This window comes from Danio rerio, chromosome 3, assembly GCF_049306965.1.
Source record: "Danio rerio strain Tuebingen ecotype United States chromosome 3, GRCz12tu, whole genome shotgun sequence".
NCBI classification, from domain to species: Eukaryota; Metazoa; Chordata; class Actinopteri; order Cypriniformes; family Danionidae; genus Danio; species Danio rerio.
Window position 1 is genome coordinate 54,823,451 of NC_133178.1, and position 25,960 is coordinate 54,849,410.

A 25,960-nucleotide genomic window follows, 5' to 3' on the forward strand; every position below is an offset into this window, starting at 1 on the left:
CCATTATTATTATCTGGGCACATCAGAAAATGAATGTAATGGCAGTGTCTTTGGTACGGTATGTCCCACTGAAACTATCTTAGTGGCTGAGCCATTAAATCATTAACTATAACTAAAGTTAAAACCAAAGTGCCGGTTCATTAAATGCCTTCCCTTGCTTTATTTACTGTATCATGCTTTTATAATGCAGTTAGTGGATTCAAGTGAACTGAAGAAAGACAAGTTTGAGAAATATAAAGATTTAAAAATATACAGTTCATTTAGTTATTTAAAACAGCAAGTGTTGTATAATAGAGATGTTTTTTCAACATATTATAAATATTTTTCATTCATTCATTTTCCTTCGGCCAAGTTACATTATTCAGCAGGGGCCGCCACAGCAGAATGAACTGCCAACCTATCCAATATATGTTTTGCTGCATTGTTTAAGCAACAGCAAATTACCTCTCTGTGCATCTCTTTTAACATTTCCGTGTTTCTTCAATTTCACAATACCATCTGGGGTTCTGTTATCACCAAACTACCCTCAAAAGTATGGGAACAACATGCGCTGCGTGTGGCTGATCATCGGCAAACCAGAAAGCAGAATCAACCTGGCCTTCAACGACCTGAGCATAGAGGAAGATTATGATTTCCTGTCCATTAAAGATGGCGGGAAAGCAGAGTCGCCTAGTTTGGGCACCTTTTCTGGGGACGTGCTGCCATTACCCATTACTACCTGCGGTCACGTGGCCCGGTTGGAGTTTCTGACGGATCACAGTGTCACGGATCGAGGATTCAACATCACTTTCACCAGTACGTTATAAAAACTTGATTTGAGACTTTTCATTTTCTGTGGTAAAAATTATTCATTAATTCATGCTATTTTAAGCGTAGAACAGCAAATGTTGAGATACATGACAGATGAGAACAGCATTTAGATGTTTTGTATGAACCATATTTTGCAACAACCAACTTTCTCAGGAGCTTAAGAGATGCACATTTAATGATTAATTTATTTCCAAAATAACATTTCCTGATTATTTACTCATTTATTTACCATGCAATTTGCTAATTTCTTTCTTTCTTCAGATGGAAAAAAATATTCATAGTTTTGACAAATTTGTATCATTATAAGCATTATTATTAAGGAATTAATTAATATTTTTGATATATATAGTGTTGCACAGGGTTCAGATCAGAGGGTAACACACCAGTGAATGAGAATCAGTGCAAAGATAAAGAAAGCTTAACATGTTACATTTACACATGACCATCAGCAGAAACATCATCTGAATCTGTTTTTCTTACTTCAGACATCAATGAATGTGAGGATGTAAACCCTGATTGTGGCTCTAATGCAACATGTGTGAATACTGGAGGAGGTTATTATTGCACATGTGAATTTGGCTTCAATTCCAGTAGTGGAAACAGGACATTTTTAGCAGGATCAGGAGTTCAATGTGTTGGTAAGAAATAGTTTTTAATTCATGACTTTACACTGAATCGGGAATTAAACCATCACCCTTTTTTAATTTTATTCGTCTGATGACTATTAAATTTTTTTTTTTAATATTCACAAGGCAAAAACCCTCAACAGTAATGTCAGTCAAGTTTGCATTGCATTTGTAAAAAACGAACTGCTATAAAAGCCCCTGAATCATTCATTCAACAGTTTCATGAACAACATTAATTAATTCAGGGGTGCATTTCCGAAAACCATTGTTAGCCATCTAAGGTCACAAGTTGTGTCGTTACAAACAAAGTTTGTTGATGTAGCATTTCCCAAATCCATCGTTGAAATGAACATTTGCAAACTGCGTCGCAAACTTCAATGTTTGCAACTACATCTCTACAAGATAAATGTTTTTAACAGATTTATAGCAAATTAGGTCAAATGTGCTCTTGATAACTAAACAATATGCAACCAAAAAAAAAAAACAAATAAAACATTAATAGACAAAACACAAAACCTGGCCAGGCAAAACAGAATGAGAAAGATCAAGACGAGGTTTGACAAGATGATGAATTAAAATGAACTAATCGACAATTACAGCCACAGCAATATCACCCTGCACCCCAAGACTGGTTACTCACTGAAGCTAAGCAGGGCTGAGCCTGGTCAAGCCCTGGATGGGAGACCACATGGAATAAACTAGGTTGCTGTTGGAAGTGGTGTTAGAGAGGCCAGCAGGGGGCGCTCAACCTGTGGTCTTTGTGAGTCCTAATGCCCTGGTAAAAGTGAAGGGGACACCACACTTTTAGTGGGTGCCGTTCTGACTCTCTGTGGTCATTAAAAATCCCATGGCACTTCTCATAATGAGTGCGGGTTTAACCCCGGTGTCCTGGCCAAAGTCTCTCAATCGGCCCTTACCCATCATGGCCTCCTAATCATCCCCTTCCACCGAATTAGCTCTATCACTGTCTCTCCACTCCACTAATAGCTAGTGTGTGGTGAGCGCACTGGCGCCATTGTCCTGTGGCTGCTGCACACTGGTTGTGGTGTGAAGAGACTTCCCTCATGATTGTAAAGTGCTTTGTGTGTATGACCATACACAATAAATGCGCTATATAAATACACATTACATTACACACAAACAGGTGAACACAATAAGCTAATAATGTGATAACAAGGAGGGTTGGACAAGACAATAGAGAGGAGAGCACATGACACAAAGAGACAACACAAGCCATGTGCTCACAAGAAAACAGGACTAGAACACGTAGCCAATGAGAGGACTCATTATTCGCATTTTCACATGAAACAAAACACTACAGCACGCAGCCACAATGTAAACATGAAGCCATGTGCTTGCCTACCACCAACACAAACAGAACACAAGACAAGAGCACAAGATAAACGAAAACACTTACCTTGCACTCACATGCGTAACATGCATGTTCCATCCCAGTACCAGTCAAAACCAACTAGACTGACGTGCTGAGAATAAAACGGTGTTAAATAAAAAAAGTGTCATTTTGGAGGCGTGTTGCTTCACATGAAATATAGTTTCAACTTCCCGCCCAACATATCAAGGGGGCGGAGCCAACAGCTCCCCCACTCTGTGTTTGCAACAGACGGGGAGAAAGAGAAAAAGCAGCATGAGTGAGAGGATCAAGCAGAGAGTACACAATCATTTGTGTCTTTGTATAGTTTTACCGCCAACTGTGTGCTAGTTTAAAGTGCCGAGCTTGTACACCGAGACTAATAACCACACACACTGAATTAACTTTGACTGAGGCACTAGAGCCGTGACACGGCACACTCAGACGTGCACATTCGCATGTTATTTAAAATTAAACTATTCAGATGGCACTCTGTGGCGCGGCAGAAACATGAAGTGTCCCGAATTCTGGCTAGGCGCCGCGGACAGCCGCCAACTTGAAGCACCGTTGGGTGTACCCTCATTGAAATCTATGTTCAGAATTCTAAAATGCAATGCGCTGCTCAGCATCGCGCCACGCAGAGCGGCACTTCTGGTGTGTGACCTGCAGGCAAGTTTGTTATTTTATTTCCAATGTAGAGACATATGAGGCAATGTGTTCACACTTTCCAGGTGCACCTAGTTAAGGTCACAGGGAGCTGCTGTGAACACGAGAAATGCGAACAGCTGAAGTTTAAAGTAGACTCAATGAAAAGTACACATTTGCAAACTTACCTAAAGGTACAACCAAAATTCCAATAAGAGCGATAATGTGGAGAATATTGATCTTGTGTTGAGCCCAATGAGCCTTACATCTAAAAACAGAGTGTAATAAGGTTCATTTTGTGGGAAGAAGAAAGCAGGGTCGGCGATATCAGGTAAGCACAAACTTTTATTTTGAATGATATTTGTGTGGGTATGTGCGTGTCGAGTCTGCAGGTGGACAGGCTCTCCTCTCTCCCGGCTTCTCCTTCTCCTCCCCTTATGAAGGTGTCTCTCCGGCCCAATCACTAGAAAATACAGGTGTTAATAATTATTTATGATTAGACCACTGACCAGCCGCCGGTGTCTCCGCTTGCTCTCCCCCCTTTCTGGGTGTTCGATCACGCCTTCCCCACCACATACCCCCACCGCCCGTCTCAGGCCGGGCAGCTGTCCGGCCTGCAGCTCTCCCCCCTCCCCCCGCCCGGGAGAGGAAGTCCGCTACAACCATCTGCGCGCCCGGCCTGTGGATCACTTTGAATTTAAAAGGCTGTAAAGCGAGATACCAATGAGTGATCCACGCGTTGGTATCCTTCATGCGGTGGAGCCACTGGAGGGGGGCATGATCCGAACAGAGGACGAACTCCTTGGAGATAAGGAGATAATAGCGGAGAGTGAGGACGGCCCACCTGATCGCCAAACACTCTTTTTCTATGGTGATGTACTTCGCCTCCCTGTTGGATAGTTTGCGGCTAATGTACAGCACCGGCCGTTCCTCACCCTCCACCTCCTGGGCGAGCACCGCCCCCAAACCCCGATCGGACGCATCCATCTGTAAAATAAAGGGGAGAGCAAAATTAGGAGCATGCAATAACGGCCCCCTGCAAAGTGCAGCTTTAACTTTGGTTGAAGGCCTGTTGAAACTGCTCCGTCCACTGGACGGTATCTGGTTCCCCCTTTTTAGTGAGATCGGTTAAGGGACTGACGAGGGCCGAATATTCAGGGACAAACCGTCTATAATATCCCGCCAGCCCCAAAAACTGTCTCACCTGCTTTTTGGTCTTGGGCCTCGGACAGGTTGCAATAGCTGTGGTTTTATCAATTTGTGGCTGCACCTGCCCATGACCCAAGTGGAAGCCCAGATACCTTACCTCCACTTGCCCAATTGCACACTTCCTCTGGTTGGCCGTGAGTCCTGCCCGTCACAGCGCTGATAATACTGCCTGCAGGTGCTGCATATGCCGCTGCCAGTCATTACTGAAGATAATGATATCATCCAAATAAGCAGCGGCATATGCTGAGTGGCGGGCAAGTATTTTGTCCATCAGACGCTGAAGCAGCCCGAATGGAAATGTCACGAACTGGTGTAATCCAAACGGCGTAGTAAAGGCAGTTTTTTCTCTGGATATTGGAGAAAGGGGAATTTGCCAATACCCTTTTGTTAAATCCAATGTCGAATAAAAGCGAGCAGCGCCTAACCGGTCGAGCAACTCGTCAATCTGCGGCATTGGATACGCATCAAATTTTGATACGGCATTTCATTTACTATAATCTACACAGACCCGGACATGCCGTCTGTCTTAGGAACTAAGACGATCGGGCTCGCCCAGTCGCTGTGTGATTCTTCTACTACCCCCATCTCTATCCACTTTTTTTTTGTGTTCAGGCAGACGGTATGGGCGGGTTCTAACGACCATGTCTCGATGTGATGCTGAATCATATTAGTACGACCGGGCATGGGTGAGAACACGTCTGCAAATTCATTTTGTAGGAGCCGGACGTCAGCGAGCTGGGCTGGCGAGAGATGATCACCCCCGGCGACCAGAGCGCTCGACCGATTCCGGTCTACGCTCTCCGGCCCCAGGTCATCCTCGCCTGTAATCACCGTTGCTTATGCCACATCCTCCGGCTCCCTCCATAGTTTTAATAAATTAATATGATAAATCTGACGTGCCCCACTCCTGTCCGTTCGTATCACCTCATAATCGAGATCGTTCACTCGCCGTGTGACCTCAAATGGCCCTTGCCACTTGGCGAGTAATTTAGAGCTAGAAGAAGGCAGCAGTACAAGCACTTTATCTCCCGGTGAAAATGTTCGTAGCTTATTGCCCTTATCATAACGCCGGCGTTGTTTTTTCAGATTCTTGAGCAAATTCTCCATGGATAGCCGCCCCAGTGCATGGAGTTTTGCCCGCAGGTTGAGAATGTAGTGAATTTCATTTTTGCTGTTAGAAGGCTCGTCCTCCCAAGCCTCTCTGACGACCTCCAACACCCCAAGGGGCTGTCAGGCGTAGAGGAGCTCGAATGGGGCAAACCCAGTAGAGGCTTGGGGAACCTCCCGCACAGCGAATAACAAGGGCTCTAACCATTTATCCCAATTTTTCGCATCTTTGTGAATGAACTTACGAATCATTGCTTTAAGTGTGCGATTCAAACCGTTCCACCAGTCCGTCTGTTTGTGGGTGATAGACGCTAGTGTGAATCGATTTAATGCCCAATATTTTGTATAATTCGCGCAAGGTGCGTGACATAAACGCGGTGCCTTGGTCGGTGAGGATCTCCTTGGGGATCCCCACCCGGGAGATTAAGCGGAACAGAGCCTCCTCAACACTCTTAGCGGAGATGTTGTGGAGAGCTATAGCTTCCGGATACCGGGTTGCATAATCCACTAGGACTAATGCAAATCGGTGTCCGCGTGCGGATCGCTCTAATGGCCCGATGAGATCCATACCAATTCTTTCGAAGGGGATCTCCATTAATGGTAACGGGCGCAATGGCACTTTTGGGGTGGCCAGCGGATTTACCACCTGACATTCAGGACACGCAGCAAGTCCTTACAGCGGGAAATTCCCTGGCCTCCCTCTGAGTCAGAGCGCGACAACATCACCGGGGATTCCCCCAGCTGAGCGATCCGCCACCTAGCCATCGATCCTTTCCTCCAAGAGGCACCCGCTGTCAAAACCCCTAATAGTTTATTAAAATCTGGACATTTTGTCCCCAAAATCAGCGGATGCTTGAGGTGCGGGTTAACAGCTACCTCTACGCTATGTTTTTGATCCCGAAATTGGATCTCTATGGCCGCTAGCGGGTAGTGAATTTCATCACCGTGCACACACCTCACCCTAACCGTGCGGCTTTTATCCAATGCCGTGTCTTGCATCAGGCATGGGTGGATAGAGGTTTGGTTACATCCTGAATCCACCAAGGCCTGATATTTATCCCCCTTTATACTCACCGGTATCTGATATAGCCCATTGCGACCGGGGGGCAACAGCTGGGGCGTCGGGTACCCGGATCAAAGCCCCCACCTCCATCGCGGAACAATTCTCAGGGCCATGATACGCGCCCCCGCACCGCCAACACCTCGGCCCAGACCTCACCACTGCACCCCCGGGGCCAGTTGGTCCAACTGATTGAGCCGGAGAGAGACCTGTTGTGGCTGGAGAAGCCACTAGAGGGCATACTTTGTAGTGGTTTTCTTGGTTTTTCTCTTACTAAATCAAACTCAGTCTGGAGGTTATGAATATCAGAAGAATATACTTTATTGTCGACAACAAAGGAGAACTTTCAGGAGACCCCCAGTAGCATCTCTGTCTGAAAAATTCTGCCTCACTCCTGTTCTTGGCTTATTTAAATACCCTTTTACATCCGTTGTTTTCCTTTTTTCTCCATATATTACACAAGATACCTCCTAGTTTAACCCCTGACCCCAAATACCACCTCTGACATCTGTTTCCTGAGACACCTCAGGCTCTTTTACCACTCTCTTTTCATCCCTTCTTTTATGACCCCTAGTTGTTTCCTCAGGCCATTTCCCCTTTCCAATTGTTTTAATGGTATGCAAGTCTACACGCAGATTATACACATATAACCTGAATATATAGATTAACTTCACACTCCAAAGAGCACAAAATCCACCTCACATAATCCCTCCTCTTAAGACTTTAAGTCTTAATATTCTTGCTTTTGGCCCATAGTGCAACTTCATGATCTAGCCCTCAGCCATATTACCTAATGACAAATATTTGTCACAGTATTATTACAAATGACCAGATCATGTAATTGCACTTTGGAATAGAATCACGCCAAACCTCTGTGTCCTGTTCTGACGAGGACACAGTAAAAGACTTGATTCTATTTTGTTGATATCATCATAAAAGTAGTATTTTAAGCATACAATTAGTTATCTATTTGCTTCTGGGGGTCATGATTATTTAACATACAGTAAAGAATAAAACTAAAACAAAAAATAAACATGCACAATCTCCCAATCTAAGGTCACAACACAATATTCTAATCTAACATCCACACACATAATCCGTAGAGTACGTTGATCTTCAGCTCAGATACTTTGCGTATCGTAGAGAGCCGCCGTTTTGGGGTAGAGGTTGCTAGCACTTAACACCCAAGGCATGGATCCTCTTCATCATCCTCTTCTTTATCTAAACTATAAAAAATTTTAGCACTAGTTCATCTTTTTGACCCTAAATCTGGCACATACTTGCGAGCATTCTTTGTTTCGTTCTAGCCTTAAAAAGTGTTGCTAAAGACTTTATGTTGAGAGTCTATAACCTGAAGTTGTGGTGATTATCATCACTTGAATTTGTGGCACCTTCTGTATTTCTCACTCAGGTATATAATCAGAATTACTCTTTTAACTGTTCTGATGAACTGCTTCTGCCACACTTTGCAATTCGTTGGTTTGAGCTTTGGGATTTTCTGCCTCCTCTGTTTCCCGTTAACTTTCTCTTGCTGGAGTTTTTTTCCTTTGGCTGTCTTGTGCTGTGGTCCAGATGGTATCCAGTTGATGGCATCCCCTTTGGTAACCTTGGCATAAGGTCCATTTCTCCTGATTTCACTCCACTTTCTCCAGAAAACCTCAGATATACTCGATCACCGGATTAATCTCCTGCTTCTGGTCCTTTCTGGTTTTCTGTACAGATATCGCTTTGCACATAGCAGTTAGTTTCCTCATAAAAGACCAAACTTCTTTCCAATGCATTCGAAATGTTCTCCAAACATTCCAAACGGTTATATGCGAAGTTATTTGCGAGATTACATGCAAGGGTCGACCCAATAATACTTCATGCAATGTTAGTTGTTTGTTTCTGTCAGTTTTCATGCAATCACTTATTAATGCAAAAGGTATATTATTTTAACACATCTTGTTAAACTAGGCCTTGATGAATCATCTTTAGCTCTTTCAATTATTCCTTACAATTATGTGTAATTGCTTAAGTTTTTTTTCAATTTCCAATACTTTATCAATACATTTACTTATCTATTCACTGAATCACATACCCACTTATTTATCTACTTAATTACCTTTATTCACTTTAATTGACTTTAATTACTCTAATTTATTTTTAAATGCAGACACATTAAACTTATTTCTGAAGGTATTGCAAATCTGAGACTTCTCTTGTCTTAAATGTAATAACTGTTCCTTCTTTCCTGCTCTGCTAATGGAATTACCTTCACTCATCTACCAAAACTGTCATGCCCAAAAGCTTGTATCTTTTGCCCTAAGCTAGTTTCATTATTTCACAACATCCACAATCAAGTTCTTGAATATCCCCTTAGGCCTATTGCTGATCTTTTACTCACATTCTACTTTGCCCAGATGTCACATGTGGACAACAATTCACCAATCACTGCATTCAAAAAGGAGATCATTATCCTTGCTGCTCAATTTTCTTTACCACTTCACCCTTGATTCAAACCATGTACATCTCAAATGCCAATATCTCGAAATGCTGTTGCCTCAACAATCTGTACTTCCTATTACAAAAATCATACCTATCTTTTTTGCTTCCCTTTGATGCTACACATGTTCATAAAGACTAGTACATTGTTTATTTGTACTATAATCTAATTAAGGTTGTGACTCTATACTATTGTTAGACCTGCTACCCTATTTTCTTGAATGTAAAATCAATTTCTTATTTATCATCTTAACAGTTATTATTGCATCTAGATTAGATACAGAATCTTGTTAACACTAAACCCGTCATCCCTAAAAAGTTTTATTTATGTCTTTTACTTAGCTTGAGCTAGATGTACTTGCAGATAAACTTGGACACAGGCTGGGGTCTGATCAGCCTCGGTCGGGTCGCCTGGAGGAGGGTGTCTGTTGCAAGACCCGAAACACCCTGTGAGTCCAGGAATCAACACTGATGATGTGTTTAAGGCTCTGCATCAGAAGATGTTTCTGTAACTTTCTTGTAAAATAATAGAATAATTTAAGAAGTTTTATTAATCTTTAATAAAGCTGGTAGCAAAAAGATCTTGTACTGTTAACATGACTGCGACGGCCCGCGACCCACAAACTCACTACTGCCACCTGCTGTGGCACCCTGTGAGCTTCGAGCGGTGATAGTGCTCACTACAGAGTGGTGCGTGTCAGAATGGTTCCCGTGCCGCCGTGAGTAATTATGTAATGGACCCGGAATGGGTTCACTACCAGGTGTGGGATGCCCAACACCAGCAAAAAATAAATAAAAATAAAGATAAAGAGTTCTCAAAAATGATGGCCTTATCCCAGAAGTGTAAAAAAGATGGTTTATTTACAAGGATAACGTAAAACAGTCCAGTGCAGATAAATGTACAGTGACCTATTTCCCAAAAGGTATGTACAAAAAAAAAACAAAGTAACAACTCAATAAAACAAAAAACAAAATACGATATATACAACACAAAACAATATATCTACAATATATATACGAGAGAAATCTATGTCACACAGACACTAGATTGATAAAGGGAATTGCTTACGGTTCTGCCACAACACGCTCGCTAGCCAGGTAAACTGACACCGTTTCTGAGTCTGCCGTCTCCTTTTAAAGGCTAGACTCCGCCCCCTTTTTGGAGCATACCATAAACAGGTAAATTCAGGTAAACTTCTACATCACAACATTAAACATCTAAATGTGGCATCTCTAAATATAAAAGCACACAGCTACTAATAATATCTGACATACATACATACATAAAACAACCAACAATCAGAGGTTTAAAGACATATAAATCGCTCCTCTACAACGCTGGCTGTACCCTACAAACACAAACAATTGGTACGGTTGGCGCTTCTGTGATTGGTGCTGCCATGGCGCGGCCGGTGACGTCATAAGCCGGCGCCATTCGCTCGCTCGGTTTGGCCGGCACAACACTGAAGACCAACTTTCCCGGACAAATGACGAAACAAAAACACAAAGACACGAACATAAAGGTGTGTTTAAATGTATGCTTAATGTTAACCTGCGGGAAAATGGAGATATGGAATGGATGACTGGATGCGTGCGAGATGACAGGGCCCTTTGTCACTAGCAGCATACTGAGAGGAAAAGGAGAGGTGAGTAGACATATGTATGTGCGTATGTATGTGCGTGTCTGTGAGCGTCTGGGTGTGTGTGAACCAGTGCGGTCGCCAGAGATAAAGGGAAGAAGCCCGGCTACTTCACAGTATCCTCCCCCTCTCCATGCCGCGCACTGTCTGGGAACCTTGACAGGTAGTCGGCTACAAGATTACTCCTCCCAGGGCAATGACTGATCTTAAATTGAAAGGGCTGCAGAGATAGGTACCACCGAGTTACTCGAGCATTGTGGTCTTTCATTGAGTTGATCCACGTCAGTGCCCGATGGTCTGTCTGTAAGTCAAACTCCCGCCCCAGGAGGTAGTATTTCAGGGATTCTAGGGACCACTTTATCGCCAGACACTCCTTCTCCACTGTAGAGTAACGCGTTTCCCTGGGCAACAGCTTCCTACTCAGGAATACCACAGGTCGCTCTCGTCCAGCTGGTCCTTGGGCCAGTACTGCACCTATCCCTCTCTCCGATGCGTCTACTTGTACAAGGAATCTTTGAGAGAAATCCGGACTCTTCAGCACAGGTTGTGCACACAGTCTCTCCCTCAATACTGTCCAGGCCTGCTCACAGGCTTCAGTCCAAATGACTGGGTTCTTTGTACCTTTCTGGAGTAAATCAGTCAAAGGTGCTGCAATTGCTGCGAAATCAGGGATGAAGCGACGATACCAGCCCAGTAGTCCTAGAAAGGATCGAACCTCTTTCTTGGTCCTAGGTCGTTGGCTTTTCTTGATCGCTTCGACTTTATCTACCTGCGGCCTGAGTCCACCATTGCCCAGTATATAGCCCAGATAATTAGTCTCACCTCGTCCCCATTCACATTTCACCACATTTAAGGACAGGCCCGCTGCTTGTATCTTCTCCAGGGTCTGTCTTAAGTGCTTTAAATGATCCTCCCACGTGTGACTGTAGATCACTACATCGTCTAGGTAAGCAGCTGCGTATTCCTCACAACCCTGGAGAACTTGGTCCATCAGGCGTTGGAAGGTAGCAGGTGCCCCATGTAATCCAAAGGGAAGTACCGTGAACTGGTATAGCCCAACAGGTGTTCTGAAGGCAGTCAGGGCTTTAGATGAGTGATGGAGGGGCACCTGCCAATAACCTTTACACAAATCCAGTGTGGTTATGAAGCGGGCCTGCCCTATTCTCTCCAGTAAGTCATCTATTCTAGGCATCGGGTAAGCATCAAACTTCGACTGTGAATTTAATTTCCTGAAGTCCACACAGATCCTCAGTGATCCATCTTTCTTTGGCACGATCACAATAGGACTGCTCCACTCCGATGATGATGGTTCTATCACCCCAAGTTGTTTCATCGTCTCGATTTCTTCCTTCAGTGGCTTTAGCAGTTTCTCTGGTATACGGTATGGTCTTTGCCTTGATGGTGTAGGGTCTGTTAAGTGGATGGTATGTTGAGTTACCTCTGTCCTGCCTGGTCTCTCCTGGAACAGCAAAGGGTACTTGCTTAGTAGCTCTTGTAACTCCTTTTTCTTGTTTTCCTCCAGATGATTCAGCTTCAGTTCTGCAGCTTCTCTCGGAGTAACCATTTCTTCAGCAGGTTCTTCATCCTCCTCCTTGACTTCTCTCACCATCAATGTCTTCTCTGGTTCCTTTCTCTCTTTCCACTCCTTTAGCAGGTTCACGTGGTAAATTTGTCGAGTCTTCTTTCTCTCAGGTTGGAGTATTTCATATGTCACTGGACCCATCTTCCTGGTGATTTCGTATGGCCCCTGCCATTTTGCTAAAAGTTTGTTTGTTGATGTAGGTAGTAATAACAGTACCTTCTGTCCAGGTTGGAACTGCCGTAGTCTGCTCTTCATATCATACCATCTCTTCTGTTTTGTCTGTGCCTCTTTTAGGTTCTCCATCGCCTGCTCCCTGTAGGTATCCAGCTTGTCTCTCATCTCCAAGATGAACTTCACAATGCTGCTGTCCTCTGCCACTGTTGGAGATTTCGTCCACGCCTTTTTAAGGATGTCCAAAGGTCCCTGGACTGGCCAGCCATACAGCAGCTCAAATGGTGCGAACCCGGTGGATGCCTGTGGCACTTCTCTGTAAGCAAACAGTAAGAATGGTAACCACTTGTTCCAGTCTTTACCTGTGTCTGAAACGAACTTCCTCAGCATACTCTTTAAGGTCCCATTGAAACGTTCCACCAATCCATCAGTCTGAGGGTGGTAAGGTGTTGTTTTCAGAGCTTTGATGCCTAGCTGCTGGTGAAACTGTGTCATTACCCGTGACATAAAGTTTGTTCCCTGGTCTGTGATGATCTCATCCGGGATTCCAACCCTAGAAAACAGTTCAGTTAGAGCTTGAACAACTTTTGATGTGGTCACTGTGCGGAGTGGGAAAGCTTCGGGGTAACGAGTGGCGTAGTCGCAAACGACTAGGATGTAGCGATGTCCGGCACTACTTCTTTCAAGTGGCCCTACTATATCCATAGCTATGCGGCGGAAGGGGGTTGAAACAATGGGAAGTGGCTGTAATGGTGCTTTGTCTCTGTGGCGCACTGCACTGGTAGTCTGACATGTGCTGCATGTGTTGCAATATGTCTGGACGTCAGTGTACATGGTTGGCCAAAAGAAACGTGTACTGATGCGTGCATATGTTTTCTGAAATGCTAGATGTCCTGCCCATGGTAGTGTGTGTGCTAGGTGTAACACAATAGAACGGACAGACATGGGTACAACCAAACGTTTAACCTCTTTGACCTGCACATACAAAACATCATCAATGATAACAAAATGTTCATCATTCACAGTGGCATTGTTTGGGTTCTCAGCTCTTTTAAACAGTTTTTCCAAAGACTCATCATTTTTTTGCAGCTCAGAAATGTTTTCTGGTATTTGCCAATTCTTAGCTTCTAAGCCGTCTAATTGTGCTTTCTTAACTGGCGCACCCAGTTTTTTTAACAGTCTTTTCTTTTTTCTAGTTTTTCTCTCACCCTTGGTTGCACCTTGCAGTAGACTATCATCCAAGTCTGGCAACGGTAGCAAACCAGTCTTAGCTTGAGCACGTGTCACAACAGTCAACACATTTTCAGTTTCATTTAGCCCTGCACAGTTCATTTTGATAGTCTTGCTACACAGTTCATTCAAAATTGGTAGATCTCGACCCAAAATCATGTCAACTGACAAATTAGTGACAACGGCCACATTCAAAAGATACATTTCATCTTGAATATGAACAAGCACTTCAGCCTTTGGATAGCTTTTAACATCCCCATGAATGCAGCATACATCTGTGGTATTTGCATAGTCAATATTGTTTACCTGGCATGATTTAATCAGGGAAATTGAACTTCCTGTGTCTAGCAATGCTTTAAGTTCACGACCGTTCACCACCACATTCAACATATCAACACTCTGAGACATTAAATAGTCACTGTTAGCATCACCCTCACGTGGTACGTAGCACATACCCGTTAGCTTAGGCTTTCTTGCTGGGCAAACTGAGGCTTTGTGTCCATATTGACGACATGCATAACAGATCAATTTAGGTGTCAGTTCAGTCTCAAGTTCCTGTGTATGTCGGTTATCAGTATTGTGACGAATGTGTCGTGTACTACCTCTTTCAGGTTGCGTGCGCAGACCGGAGCGATGAGCATTAGCGTACTGCTGGGCTAACTGTGCTGCTGCCAGTCCTGTGCTTGGCTCATGCTGTTTTACCCAGATCCTGGCTTCCGGTTTCATGACCCGTAGTAGTTGCTCCAGAATAATCTGCTCACCGATTTCCTCCACCGAATGAATGTCTGGTCGAATCCAGCGCTGATATAGATGTTTCAGGCGATAATACGTTTCTGTCGGAGATTCTCCTTCCGGCGTTGATGCTGCTCTAAAGCGCTGCCGATAGCTTTCCGCCGACACATTGAATTTCTGCAACAGAGAGTCTTTTAATTGTAAGTAATTATCAGCACTGACCTCATCCATTGCCAGATAAGCCTCCAGCGCTCGACCGGTTAATAGGGGTACCAGCCGACAGCTCCATTGCTCCTTGGGCCACTGCCATGTCTGCGCCAGACGTTCAAAGCGCCGTAGATAGTTCTCCATGTCGTCACCCATCTGAAACGGTGGCAACGGCGTTTCTGGACGGTGTGCAAACTGGGCCCGGTGATGTGATGGAAGTGCGGGTGGTGGTGGGGTAGGTGGTGGCAGCGAAGACTCCCCTGTGTTTTCTCTTTCAGGCTCTGGTGAAGGGTTGCCTGTTGGTCGTTCCGGTGCTGCCTGCACCGCCTGCTGGACCGTCACTCGCAAACCCTGCAGTTCCCGAAGAAACATCTCTTCTCTTGTTTTTTGTGCTTTGAGGAAATCCCTCATCAGGCTCTCCATGCCTCCACTGGACTCAGTCGAAGGATCAAGGCTGCTGTAAGGCTCTGTAGCTTCCTCATCATCCTCCGATGACAGCCTACGCCAAGCTGCATCCTTCACAGCGGATCGTAGCCCCGCCTTTCGACCTCTCGTTGTCCTCTTCCGGGTGGCCATCCCACTTCTGACACCAACTGCGACGGCCCGCGACCCACAAACTCACTACTGCCACCTGCTGTGGCACCCTGTGAGCTTCGAGCGGTGATAGTGCTCACTACAGAGTGGTGCGTGTCAGAATGGTTCCCGTGCCGCCGTGAGTAATTATGTAATGGACCCGGAATGGGTTCACTACCAGGTGTGGGATGCCCAACACCAGCAAAAAATAAATAAAAATAAAGATAAAGAGTTCTCAAAAATGATGGCCTTATCCCAGAAGTGTAAAAAAGATGGTTTATTTACAAGGATAACGTAAAACAGTCCAGTGCAGATAAATGTACAGTGACCTATTTCCCAAAAGGTATGTACAAAAAAAAAACAAAGTAACAACTCAATAAAACAAAAAACAAAATACGATATATACAACACAAAACAATATATCTACAATATATATACGAGAGAAATCTATGTCACACAGACACTAGATTGATAAAGGGAATTGCTTACGGTTCTGCCACAACACGCTCGCTAGCCAGGTAAACTGACACCGTTTCTGAGTCTGCCGTCTCCTTTTAAAGGCTAGACTCCGCCCCCTTTTTGGAGCATACCATAAACAGGTAAATTCAGGTAAACTTCTACATCACAACATTAAACATCTAAATGTGGCATCTCTAAATATAAAAGCACACAGCTACTAATAATATCTGACATACATACATACATAAAACAACCAACAATCAGAGGTTTAAAGACATATAAATCGCTCCTCTACAACGCTGGCTGTACCCTACAAACACAAACAATTGGTACGGTTGGCGCTTCTGTGATTGGTGCTGCCATGGCGCGGCCGGTGACGTCATAAGCCGGCGCCATTCGCTCGCTCGGTTTGGCCGGCACAACACTGAAGACCAACTTTCCCGGACAAATGACGAAACAAAAACACAAAGACACGAACATAAAGGTGTGTGTAAATGTATGCTTAATGTTAACCTGCGGGAAAATGGAGATATGGAATGGATGACTGGATGCGTGCGAGATGACAGGGCCCTTTGTCACTAGCAGCATACTGAGAGGAAAAGGAGAGGTGAGTAGACATATGTATGTGCGTATGTATGTGCGTGTCTGTGAGCGTCTGGGTGTGTGTGAACCAGTGCGGTCGCCAGAGATAAAGGGAAGAAGCCCGGCTACTTCACAGTATCCTCCCCCTCTCCATGCCGCGCACTGTCTGGGAACCTTGACAGGTAGTCGGCTACAAGATTACTCCTCCCAGGGCAATGACTGATCTTAAATTGAAAGGGCTGCAGAGATAGGTACCACCGAGTTACTCGAGCATTGTGGTCTTTCATTGAGTTGATCCACGTCAGTGCCCGATGGTCTGTCTGTAAGTCAAACTCCCGCCCCAGGAGGTAGTATTTCAGGGATTCTAGGGACCACTTTATCGCCAGACACTCCTTCTCCACTGTAGAGTAACGCGTTTCCCTGGGCAACAGCTTCCTACTCAGGAATACCACAGGTCGCTCTCGTCCAGCTGGTCCTTGGGCCAGTACTGCACCTATCCCTCTCTCCGATGCGTCTACTTGTACAAGGAATCTTTGAGAGAAATCCGGACTCTTCAGCACAGGTTGTGCACACAGTCTCTCTCTCAATACTGTCCAGGCCTGCTCACAGGCTTCAGTCCAAATGACTGGGTTCTTTGTACCTTTCTGGAGTAAATCAGTCAAAGGTGCTGCAATTGCTGCGAAATCAGGGATGAAGCGACGATACCAGCCCAGTAGTCCTAGAAAGGATCGAACCTCTTTCTTGGTCCTAGGTCGTTGGCTTTTCTTGATCGCTTCGACTTTATCTACCTGCGGCCTGAGTCCACCATTGCCCAGTATATAGCCCAGATAATTAGTCTCACCTCGTCCCCATTCACATTTCACCACATTTAAGGACAGGCCCGCTGCTTGTATCTTCTCCAGGGTCTGTCTTAAGTGCTTTAAATGATCCTCCCACGTGTGACTGTAGATCACTACATCGTCTAGGTAAGCAGCTGCGTATTCCTCACAACCCTGGAGAACTTGGTCCATCAGGCGTTGGAAGGTAGCAGGTGCCCCATGTAATCCAAAGGGAAGTACCGTGAACTGGTATAGCCCAACAGGTGTTCTGAAGGCAGTCAGGGCTTTAGATGAGTGATGGAGGGGCACCTGCCAATAACCTTTACACAAATCCAGTGTGGTTATGAAGCGGGCCTGCCCTATTCTCTCCAGTAAGTCATCTATTCTAGGCATCGGGTAAGCATCAAACTTCGACTGTGAATTTAATTTCCTGAAGTCCACACAGATCCTCAGTGATCCATCTTTCTTTGGCACGATCACAATAGGACTGCTCCACTCCGATGATGATGGTTCTATCACCCCAAGTTGTTTCATCGTCTCGATTTCTTCCTTCAGTGGCTTTAGCAGTTTCTCTGGTATACGGTATGGTCTTTGCCTTGATGGTGTAGGGTCTGTTAAGTGGATGGTATGTTGAGTTACCTCTGTCCTGCCTGGTCTCTCCTGGAACAGCAAAGGGTACTTGCTTAGTAGCTCTTGTAACTCCTTTTTCTTGTTTTCCTCCAGATGATTCAGCTTCAGTTCTGCAGCTTCTCTCGGAGTAACCATTTCTTCAGCAGGTTCTTCATCCTCCTCCTTGACTTCTCTCACCATCAATGTCTTCTCTGGTTCCTTTCTCTCTTTCCACTCCTTTAGCAGGTTCACGTGGTAAATTTGTCGAGTCTTCTTTCTCTCAGGTTGGAGTATTTCATATGTCACTGGACCCATCTTCCTGGTGATTTCGTATGGCCCCTGCCATTTTGCTAAAAGTTTGTTTGTTGATGTAGGTAGTAATAACAGTACCTTCTGTCCAGGTTGGAACTGCCGTAGTCTGCTCTTCATATCATACCATCTCTTCTGTTTTGTCTGTGCCTCTTTTAGGTTCTCCATCGCCTGCTCCCTGTAGGTATCCAGCTTGTCTCTCATCTCCAAGATGAACTTCACAATGCTGCTGTCCTCTGCCACTGTTGGAGATTTCGTCCACGCCTTTTTAAGGATGTCCAAAGGTCCCTGGACTGGCCAGCCATACAGCAGCTCAAATGGTGCGAACCCGGTGGATGCCTGTGGCACTTCTCTGTAAGCAAACAGTAAGAATGGTAACCACTTGTTCCAGTCTTTACCTGTGTCTGAAACGAACTTCCTCAGCATACTCTTTAAGGTCCCATTGAAACGTTCCACCAATCCATCAGTCTGAGGGTGGTAAGGTGTTGTTTTCAGAGCTTTGATGCCTAGCTGCTGGTGAAACTGTGTCATTACCCGTGACATAAAGTTTGTTCCCTGGTCTGTGATGATCTCATCCGGGATTCCAACCCTAGAAAACAGTTCAGTTAGAGCTTGAACAACTTTTGATGTGGTCACTGTGCGGAGTGGGAAAGCTTCGGGGTAACGAGTGGCGTAGTCGCAAACGACTAGGATGTAGCGATGTCCGGCACTACTTCTTTCAAGTGGCCCTACTATATCCATAGCTATGCGGCGGAAGGGGGTTGAAACAATGGGAAGTGGCTGTAATGGTGCTTTGTCTCTGTGGCGCACTGCACTGGTAGTCTGACATGTGCTGCATGTGTTGCAATATGTCTGGACGTCAGTGTACATGGTTGGCCAAAAGAAACGTGTACTGATGCGTGCATATGTTTTCTGAAATGCTAGATGTCCTGCCCATGGTAGTGTGTGTGCTAGGTGTAACACAATAGAACGGACAGACATGGGTACAACCAAACGTTTAACCTCTTTGACCTGCACATACAAAACATCATCAATGATAACAAAATGTTCATCATTCACAGTGGCATTGTTTGGGTTCTCAGCTCTTTTAAACAGTTTTTCCAAAGACTCATCATTTTTTTGCAGCTCAGAAATGTTTTCTGGTATTTGCCAATTCTTAGCTTCTAAGCCGTCTAATTGTGCTTTCTTAACTGGCGCACCCAGTTTTTTTAACAGTCTTTTCTTTTTTCTAGTTTTTCTCTCACCCTTGGTTGCACCTTGCAGTAGACTATCATCCAAGTCTGGCAACGGTAGCAAACCAGTCTTAGCTTGAGCACGTGTCACAACAGTCAACACATTTTCAGTTTCATTTAGCCCTGCACAGTTCATTTTGATAGTCTTGCTACACAGTTCATTCAAAATTGGTAGATCTCGACCCAAAATCATGTCAACTGACAAATTAGTGACAACGGCCACATTCAAAAGATACATTTCATCTTGAATATGAACAAGCACTTCAGCCTTTGGATAGCTTTTAACATCCCCATGAATGCAGCATACATCTGTGGTATTTGCATAGTCAATATTGTTTACCTGGCATGATTTAATCAGGGAAATTGAACTTCCTGTGTCTAGCAATGCTTTAAGTTCACGACCGTTCACCACCACATTCAACATATCAACACTCTGAGACATTAAATAGTCACTGTTAGCATCACCCTCACGTGGTACGTAGCACATACCCGTTAGCTTAGGCTTTCTTGCTGGGCAAACTGAGGCTTTGTGTCCATATTGACGACATGCATAACAGATCAATTTAGGTGTCAGTTCAGTCTCAAGTTCCTGTGTATGTCGGTTATCAGTATTGTGACGAATGTGTCGTGTACTACCTCTTTCAGGTTGCGTGCGCAGACCGGAGCGATGAGCATTAGCGTACTGCTGGGCTAACTGTGCTGCTGCCAGTCCTGTGCTTGGCTCATGCTGTTTTACCCAGATCCTGGCTTCCGGTTTCATGACCCGTAGTAGTTGCTCCAGAATAATCTGCTCACCGATTTCCTCCACCGAATGAATGTCTGGTCGAATCCAGCGCTGATATAGATGTTTCAGGCGATAATACGTTTCTGTCGGAGATTCTCCTTCCGGCGTTGATGCTGCTCTAAAGCGCTGCCGATAGCTTTCCGCCGACACATTGAATTTCTGCAACAGAGAGTCTTTTAATTGTAAGTAATTATCAGCACTGACCTCATCCATTGCCAGATAAGCCTCCAGCGCTCGACCGGTTAATAGGGGTACCAGCCGACAGCTCCATTGCTCCTTGGGCCACTGCCATGTCTGCGCCAGACGTTCAAAGCGCCGTAGATAGTTCTCCATGTCGTCACCCATCTGAAACGGTGGCAACGGCGTTTCTGGACGGTGTGCAAACTGGGCCCGGTGATGTGATGGAAGTGCGGGTGGTGGTGGGGTAGGTGGTGGCAGCGAAGACTCCCCTGTGTTTTCTCTTTCAGGCTCTGGTGAAGGGTTGCCTGTTGGTCGTTCCGGTGCTGCCTGCACCGCCTGCTGGACCGTCACTCGCAAACCCTGCAGTTCCCGAAGAAACATCTCTTCTCTTGTTTTTTGTGCTTTGAGGAAATCCCTCATCAGGCTCTCCATGCCTCCACTGGACTCAGTCGAAGGATCAAGGCTGCTGTAAGGCTCTGTAGCTTCCTCATCATCCTCCGATGACAGCCTACGCCAAGCTGCATCCTTCACAGCGGATCGTAGCCCCGCCTTTCGACCTCTCGTTGTCCTCTTCCGGGTGGCCATCCCACTTCTGACACCAACTGCGACGGCCCGCGACCCACAAACTCACTACTGCCACCTGCTGTGGCACCCTGTGAGCTTCGAGCGGTGATAGTGCTCACTACAGAGTGGTGCGTGTCAGAATGGTTCCCGTGCCGCCGTGAGTAATTATGTAATGGACCCGGAATGGGTTCACTACCAGGTGTGGGATGCCCAACACCAGCAAAAAATAAATAAAAATAAAGATAAAGAGTTCTCAAAAATGATGGCCTTATCCCAGAAGTGTAAAAAAGATGGTTTATTTACAAGGATAACGTAAAACAGTCCAGTGCAGATAAATGTACAGTGACCTATTTCCCAAAAGGTATGTACAAAAAAAAAACAAAGTAACAACTCAATAAAACAAAAAACAAAATACGATATATACAACACAAAACAATATATCTACAATATATATACGAGAGAAATCTATGTCACACAGACACTAGATTGATAAAGGGAATTGCTTACGGTTCTGCCACAACACGCTCGCTAGCCAGGTAAACTGACACCGTTTCTGAGTCTGCCGTCTCCTTTTAAAGGCTAGACTCCGCCCCCTTTTTGGAGCATACCATAAACAGGTAAATTCAGGTAAACTTCTACATCACAACATTAAACATCTAAATGTGGCATCTCTAAATATAAAAGCACACAGCTACTAATAATATCTGACATACATACATACATAAAACAACCAACAATCAGAGGTTTAAAGACATATAAATCGCTCCTCTACAACGCTGGCTGTACCCTACAAACACAAACAATTGGTACGGTTGGCGCTTCTGTGATTGGTGCTGCCATGGCGCGGCCGGTGACGTCATAAGCCGGCGCCATTCGCTCGCTCGGTTTGGCCGGCACAACACTGAAGACCAACTTTCCCGGACAAATGACGAAACAAAAACACAAAGACACGAACATAAAGGTGTGTGTAAATGTATGCTTAATGTTAACCTGCGGGAAAATGGAGATATGGAATGGATGACTGGATGCGTGCGAGATGACAGGGCCCTTTGTCACTAGCAGCATACTGAGAGGAAAAGGAGAGGTGAGTAGACATATGTATGTGCGTATGTATGTGCGTGTCTGTGAGCGTCTGGGTGTGTGTGAACCAGTGCGGTCGCCAGAGATAAAGGGAAGAAGCCCGGCTACTTCACAATGACCATTACTGTGAGGCATAACAACCACAATCTATGGTAGTTATAAAATGATTTAATGACCTAACCTTACCAGAATTACCAAGGATCATAACAGCTTAAAAGGGGCACAGCTTAAAACTAAAAATACTTGCATCACTCTCTCTCATGTCGTGCAAGTTTCTTAATGCATGTGTAAATTAGAGATTCTTTGAAAGTTCTTGTGTCTTGCTCGAGTTTGTGGGTCAAGTTGGATGATCCCACAAGGCGCAAAAACGAATCGACTTGTCAGAAAAGAAAGATGAGGACAGAAGGAGATTTTCTTTGGAAACGTTCTGCCGGAGATGTTTGGCCAAGATTTGGAGGTGTAGTGGGTATTTGAAGCTGTTTGTCAAGTCACTCCCAGTCTCTCCAGACTAACTTATAGCGTGAGAGAAAAGTTTGTGTGGGAGACTTTCTTTGTTCCTCTTCACTGGTCTGTGCTGTCCCAAGGCAGGAAGACAAACATTTACTCATGGTATAAAATTACATAGTATAAAATTCATTTAATGAGCTGTAAAATTGTGTACAGAGCAGAACGATCCCAAATATGACAGCTTATGGCAGCTTTCAGCCTTGAAAATTACATATTAAAGTGTTTCGAATTTAAGGAGAAGAATATAAAGATTATACACACACCACATGCACTTCAAATTTTGAGGTTCTAGGAGTCCAATTCAATAACTGAAATTGTTTGTGTGTGTGTGTGTGTGTGTGTGTGTGTGTGTGTGTGTGTGTGTGTGTGTGTGTGTGTGTGTAGACAAAAGAAAAAGAGGGGGTTTTGCTTTCTTAAAAAACCAGGACAGGATGGGCCTGTCTACTATATTGGTAGATAAATTGTCACAGAGTGATTTTACTAGGACTTTTGGAAGATGGTACTCATAAAAGTCATTTGGTAGTAAAACATATAAACTCTTAGCAGTACATAAGTTTAACCTATGACCCCCGGAAGTTACAATAATTAATTCAGGATGATTATCTGTCATCACTTTAAAAATATTTTTAAATATTTTCACATGACTAGAAGCAGAAACAGTATCTGAATCTGTTTGTTTTATTTCAGACATCAATGAATGTGTGGAGGAAAACACTGATTGTGGCTCTAATGCAACATGTGTGAATACTGGTGGAGGTTATTATTGCACGTGTGAATCTGGCTTCTTTTCCAGCAGTGGAAATAAAACATTTTTAGCAGGACAAGGAGTTCAGTGTGCTGGTAAGAAACTGTTTTGTTTTTGATTCAGGACTTTACATTGGACTGGAAATCAAACTATGAGCAGTTGGTGAACTCTAAATACCTCTTTAATTGTATATGTTTATATTAAAAAAAGTACAAAACCCTCAACAGTATTGTCAGGGTAACACTTTACAATAAGGTTCATTAGTTAATGCATTTACTAACATGAACTAATCATGAACAACACTTGTACAGCATTTATTAATCATAATTGAACATTTACTAATGCATTATTAACATCCAAGTCCGTGCTTGTTAACATTAGTTAATGCACCATGAGTTAACATGAACTTACAATGAACAACTGTATTTTCATTAACGTTAACTAACATGAATAAATACAGTAGTAAATGTATTGTTCATTGTTTGTTCATGTTTGTAAATGCATTAGTTAATATTAACTAATAAACCTTATTGTAAAGTGTGACCAATGTCAGTCTGTGGATAAGTGTTGGGGATTTTAATTATTTATTTGTTAAATTTTCCTTCAGCTTAGTCTTTATTTTAGAGGTCACCACAGCAGAATGAACTTCTGGGTTTTAATTACATAGTTAAATCTGCATTACATTGGTAACAACTATAATTGAATAATTAATTCAATATGTTTTATAATAATAATAATAATAATAATAATAATAATAATAATAATAAAACATCTATCATCACTTAAAGTATTTTCATTGGAGGACCAAAATTTGACAAAGTAAATGACAATACTCAGGATGACAATTCCAGAAAAGTTTGGACACTTTGCTTCACTTAGTAAAATGCAACAAAATCAAAAATCCATCACTGCAAGTTATTTCCAGTTTAGTCATTTCAAACATGCAATTTAGACTAGGTTTAAGCCTTTTCTCTGTAACTAGGGGAATATGTAAATCATTTATTCATTTCCTTTGGCTTAGTCCTTAGTTTATCAAGAGTCGCCACAGTGGAATGAACCGTCAATTACTCTGCCATATGTTTTTACGCAGCAGATTACCTTAGAATATGTAATGTTATGTGAAAAGAAATAGGTAATAGGCCACTCATTCAAAAAGTAAAAACAACTAAGCAGCTTTTAACTATATTGATCAAGTCAGTGAACAAGTCTAGGTCAAATATACTAAAAGGAAGTACATTTTAGAGAAGTACATACACAGAAAATATGCCTTCTTGTTTTATTTTGATAGAAGTACACCAATATTACACTTTTGTTAGGGGTCCTTCTGTCCCAACTTTCTTTGAGCATGTTGCAGTCATCAAAAACATAATGTGTTAATATTTACAAAATACAATTTAGCACTGGAAACCTTTTCTTTGTACCTTTGTTAAATAAATAAAAGTTAAAGAGAATCAGCAAATGATATATTCTTCATTGTATTGCATTTTACAAAACATCCCAACATTTTTTTTTTGGAATTGGTGTTGTATTTTCCTCAACATGGCTCAAAATTTTATGCAGGCAAATGTAATGAATGTGATTTGATGCACTTCATGTGACAGCTGTGCTACAGAAACAGCATCTGAATCTCTGTTCATCTCATTTCAGACATTGATGAATGTGTGAATACCAGCATTAATTGTGGTCCAAATGCAGAATGTGTAAATAATCAAGGAGGTTATGCCTGCAGATGTAGAACTGGCTACACTCCCAACAATGGAATGGAGACATTTATGGTAGGACAAGGAGTTCAGTGTGGTGGTAAGAAACTGGCATTTTTGTAAGTCTATTTTATTACTTAATTTAAATCTAAGTTGTTATACTTTATGCAGCAAGTACACTATGAAATTTAGTCTGATACAAACAAATATAATATTTTGATATTATATTGTGTAAATGTAAACTAATTTCAAAATATCAAAGTTATGTTGGTCATGTTGTCTTGGTAATATTAAGTCGTCATGACAGACATTATTTTTGGAAGATTTGCATAAAGATATGCTGATGAAATTATATCTTAACTGAGAATACATTTGTAAAGTTGTAGTTGTTTACTTGTTTTCTGTCATTACTTTAGATGAAGATGAGTGTGAGCAGGAACTTATTTGTGGAGAAAATGCAAACTGCTTCAACACCGTTGGCAGCTACTACTGTCAGTGTCGCACAGGGTTCATAGCAGAGGGTACTAAACCAACTGTTAATTTCACACAAGCAGATGGGATTCAGTGCAAAGGTAAAAAAAAAAAAAAAGTCTGAAATGATACATAACCAGCAGTGGAATTAAGACATATTTAACAAAAAAATATTTTTAAAAAAAATTTAACAATTATTATTTATTTTATTTAACTATTTTGTTTATTAAACTTTCTGTTTTTCTCCAATAATTCACAGCGCAAAACTCTCAAAAAAAAAATGTCAATTTGTGTATTTGTTAAGAGTATGGAATCACTTACCTGTTTGCGTTGTCTTTGTGTGTTTGGAGCACGTGGGTTTGTTTTGACAGCTGGCCACGTGCTTCTTGTCCGCGTGCTTTTTGTTTCCCCGCCTTAGAGACCTGGTAATCAATTTGCGATCCTCTCCTTCACCTGTTGCTGCTTGATTTCTCCC

The 25,960-nt window shown here is 43.2% G+C and overlaps 2 protein-coding genes across 6 annotated transcripts in view; one reads left to right on the forward strand and one right to left on the reverse strand.

Moving 5' to 3' along the window:
- LOC137490062 (adhesion G protein-coupled receptor E3-like) overlaps positions 1–25,960 on the forward strand; it is a 150,662-nt gene that overhangs the window by 97,090 nt on the left and 27,612 nt on the right. For 3 of the 5 annotated variants that reach the window (XM_073945018.1, XM_073945022.1, XM_073945021.1), the window contains 5 exons: positions 534–795; positions 1,296–1,448; positions 23,257–23,409; positions 24,962–25,114; positions 25,431–25,586. In XM_073945018.1, the coding sequence (XP_073801119.1) occupies positions 534–631 (98 nt within the window). In that variant the 3' untranslated portion in view covers positions 632–795; positions 1,296–1,448; positions 23,257–23,409; positions 24,962–25,114; positions 25,431–25,586. Of the gene's footprint in view, positions 1–533; positions 796–1,295; positions 1,909–23,256; positions 23,410–24,961; positions 25,115–25,430; positions 25,587–25,960 lie in introns of those variants that run through there. The other 2 variants (XM_073945019.1, XM_073945020.1) reach the window with 2 other exon arrangements.
- On the reverse strand, positions 12,590–15,448 carry LOC141381288 (uncharacterized). Its single transcript, XM_073945039.1, has 3 exons — positions 14,536–15,448; positions 13,096–13,256; positions 12,590–13,019 (listed from the first exon to the last, which is right to left on the reverse strand). Exons 1-2 carry the CDS (start codon positions 15,446–15,448, stop codon positions 13,198–13,200), a joined length of 972 nt encoding a protein of 323 aa, XP_073801140.1. The 3' UTR covers positions 12,590–13,019; positions 13,096–13,197.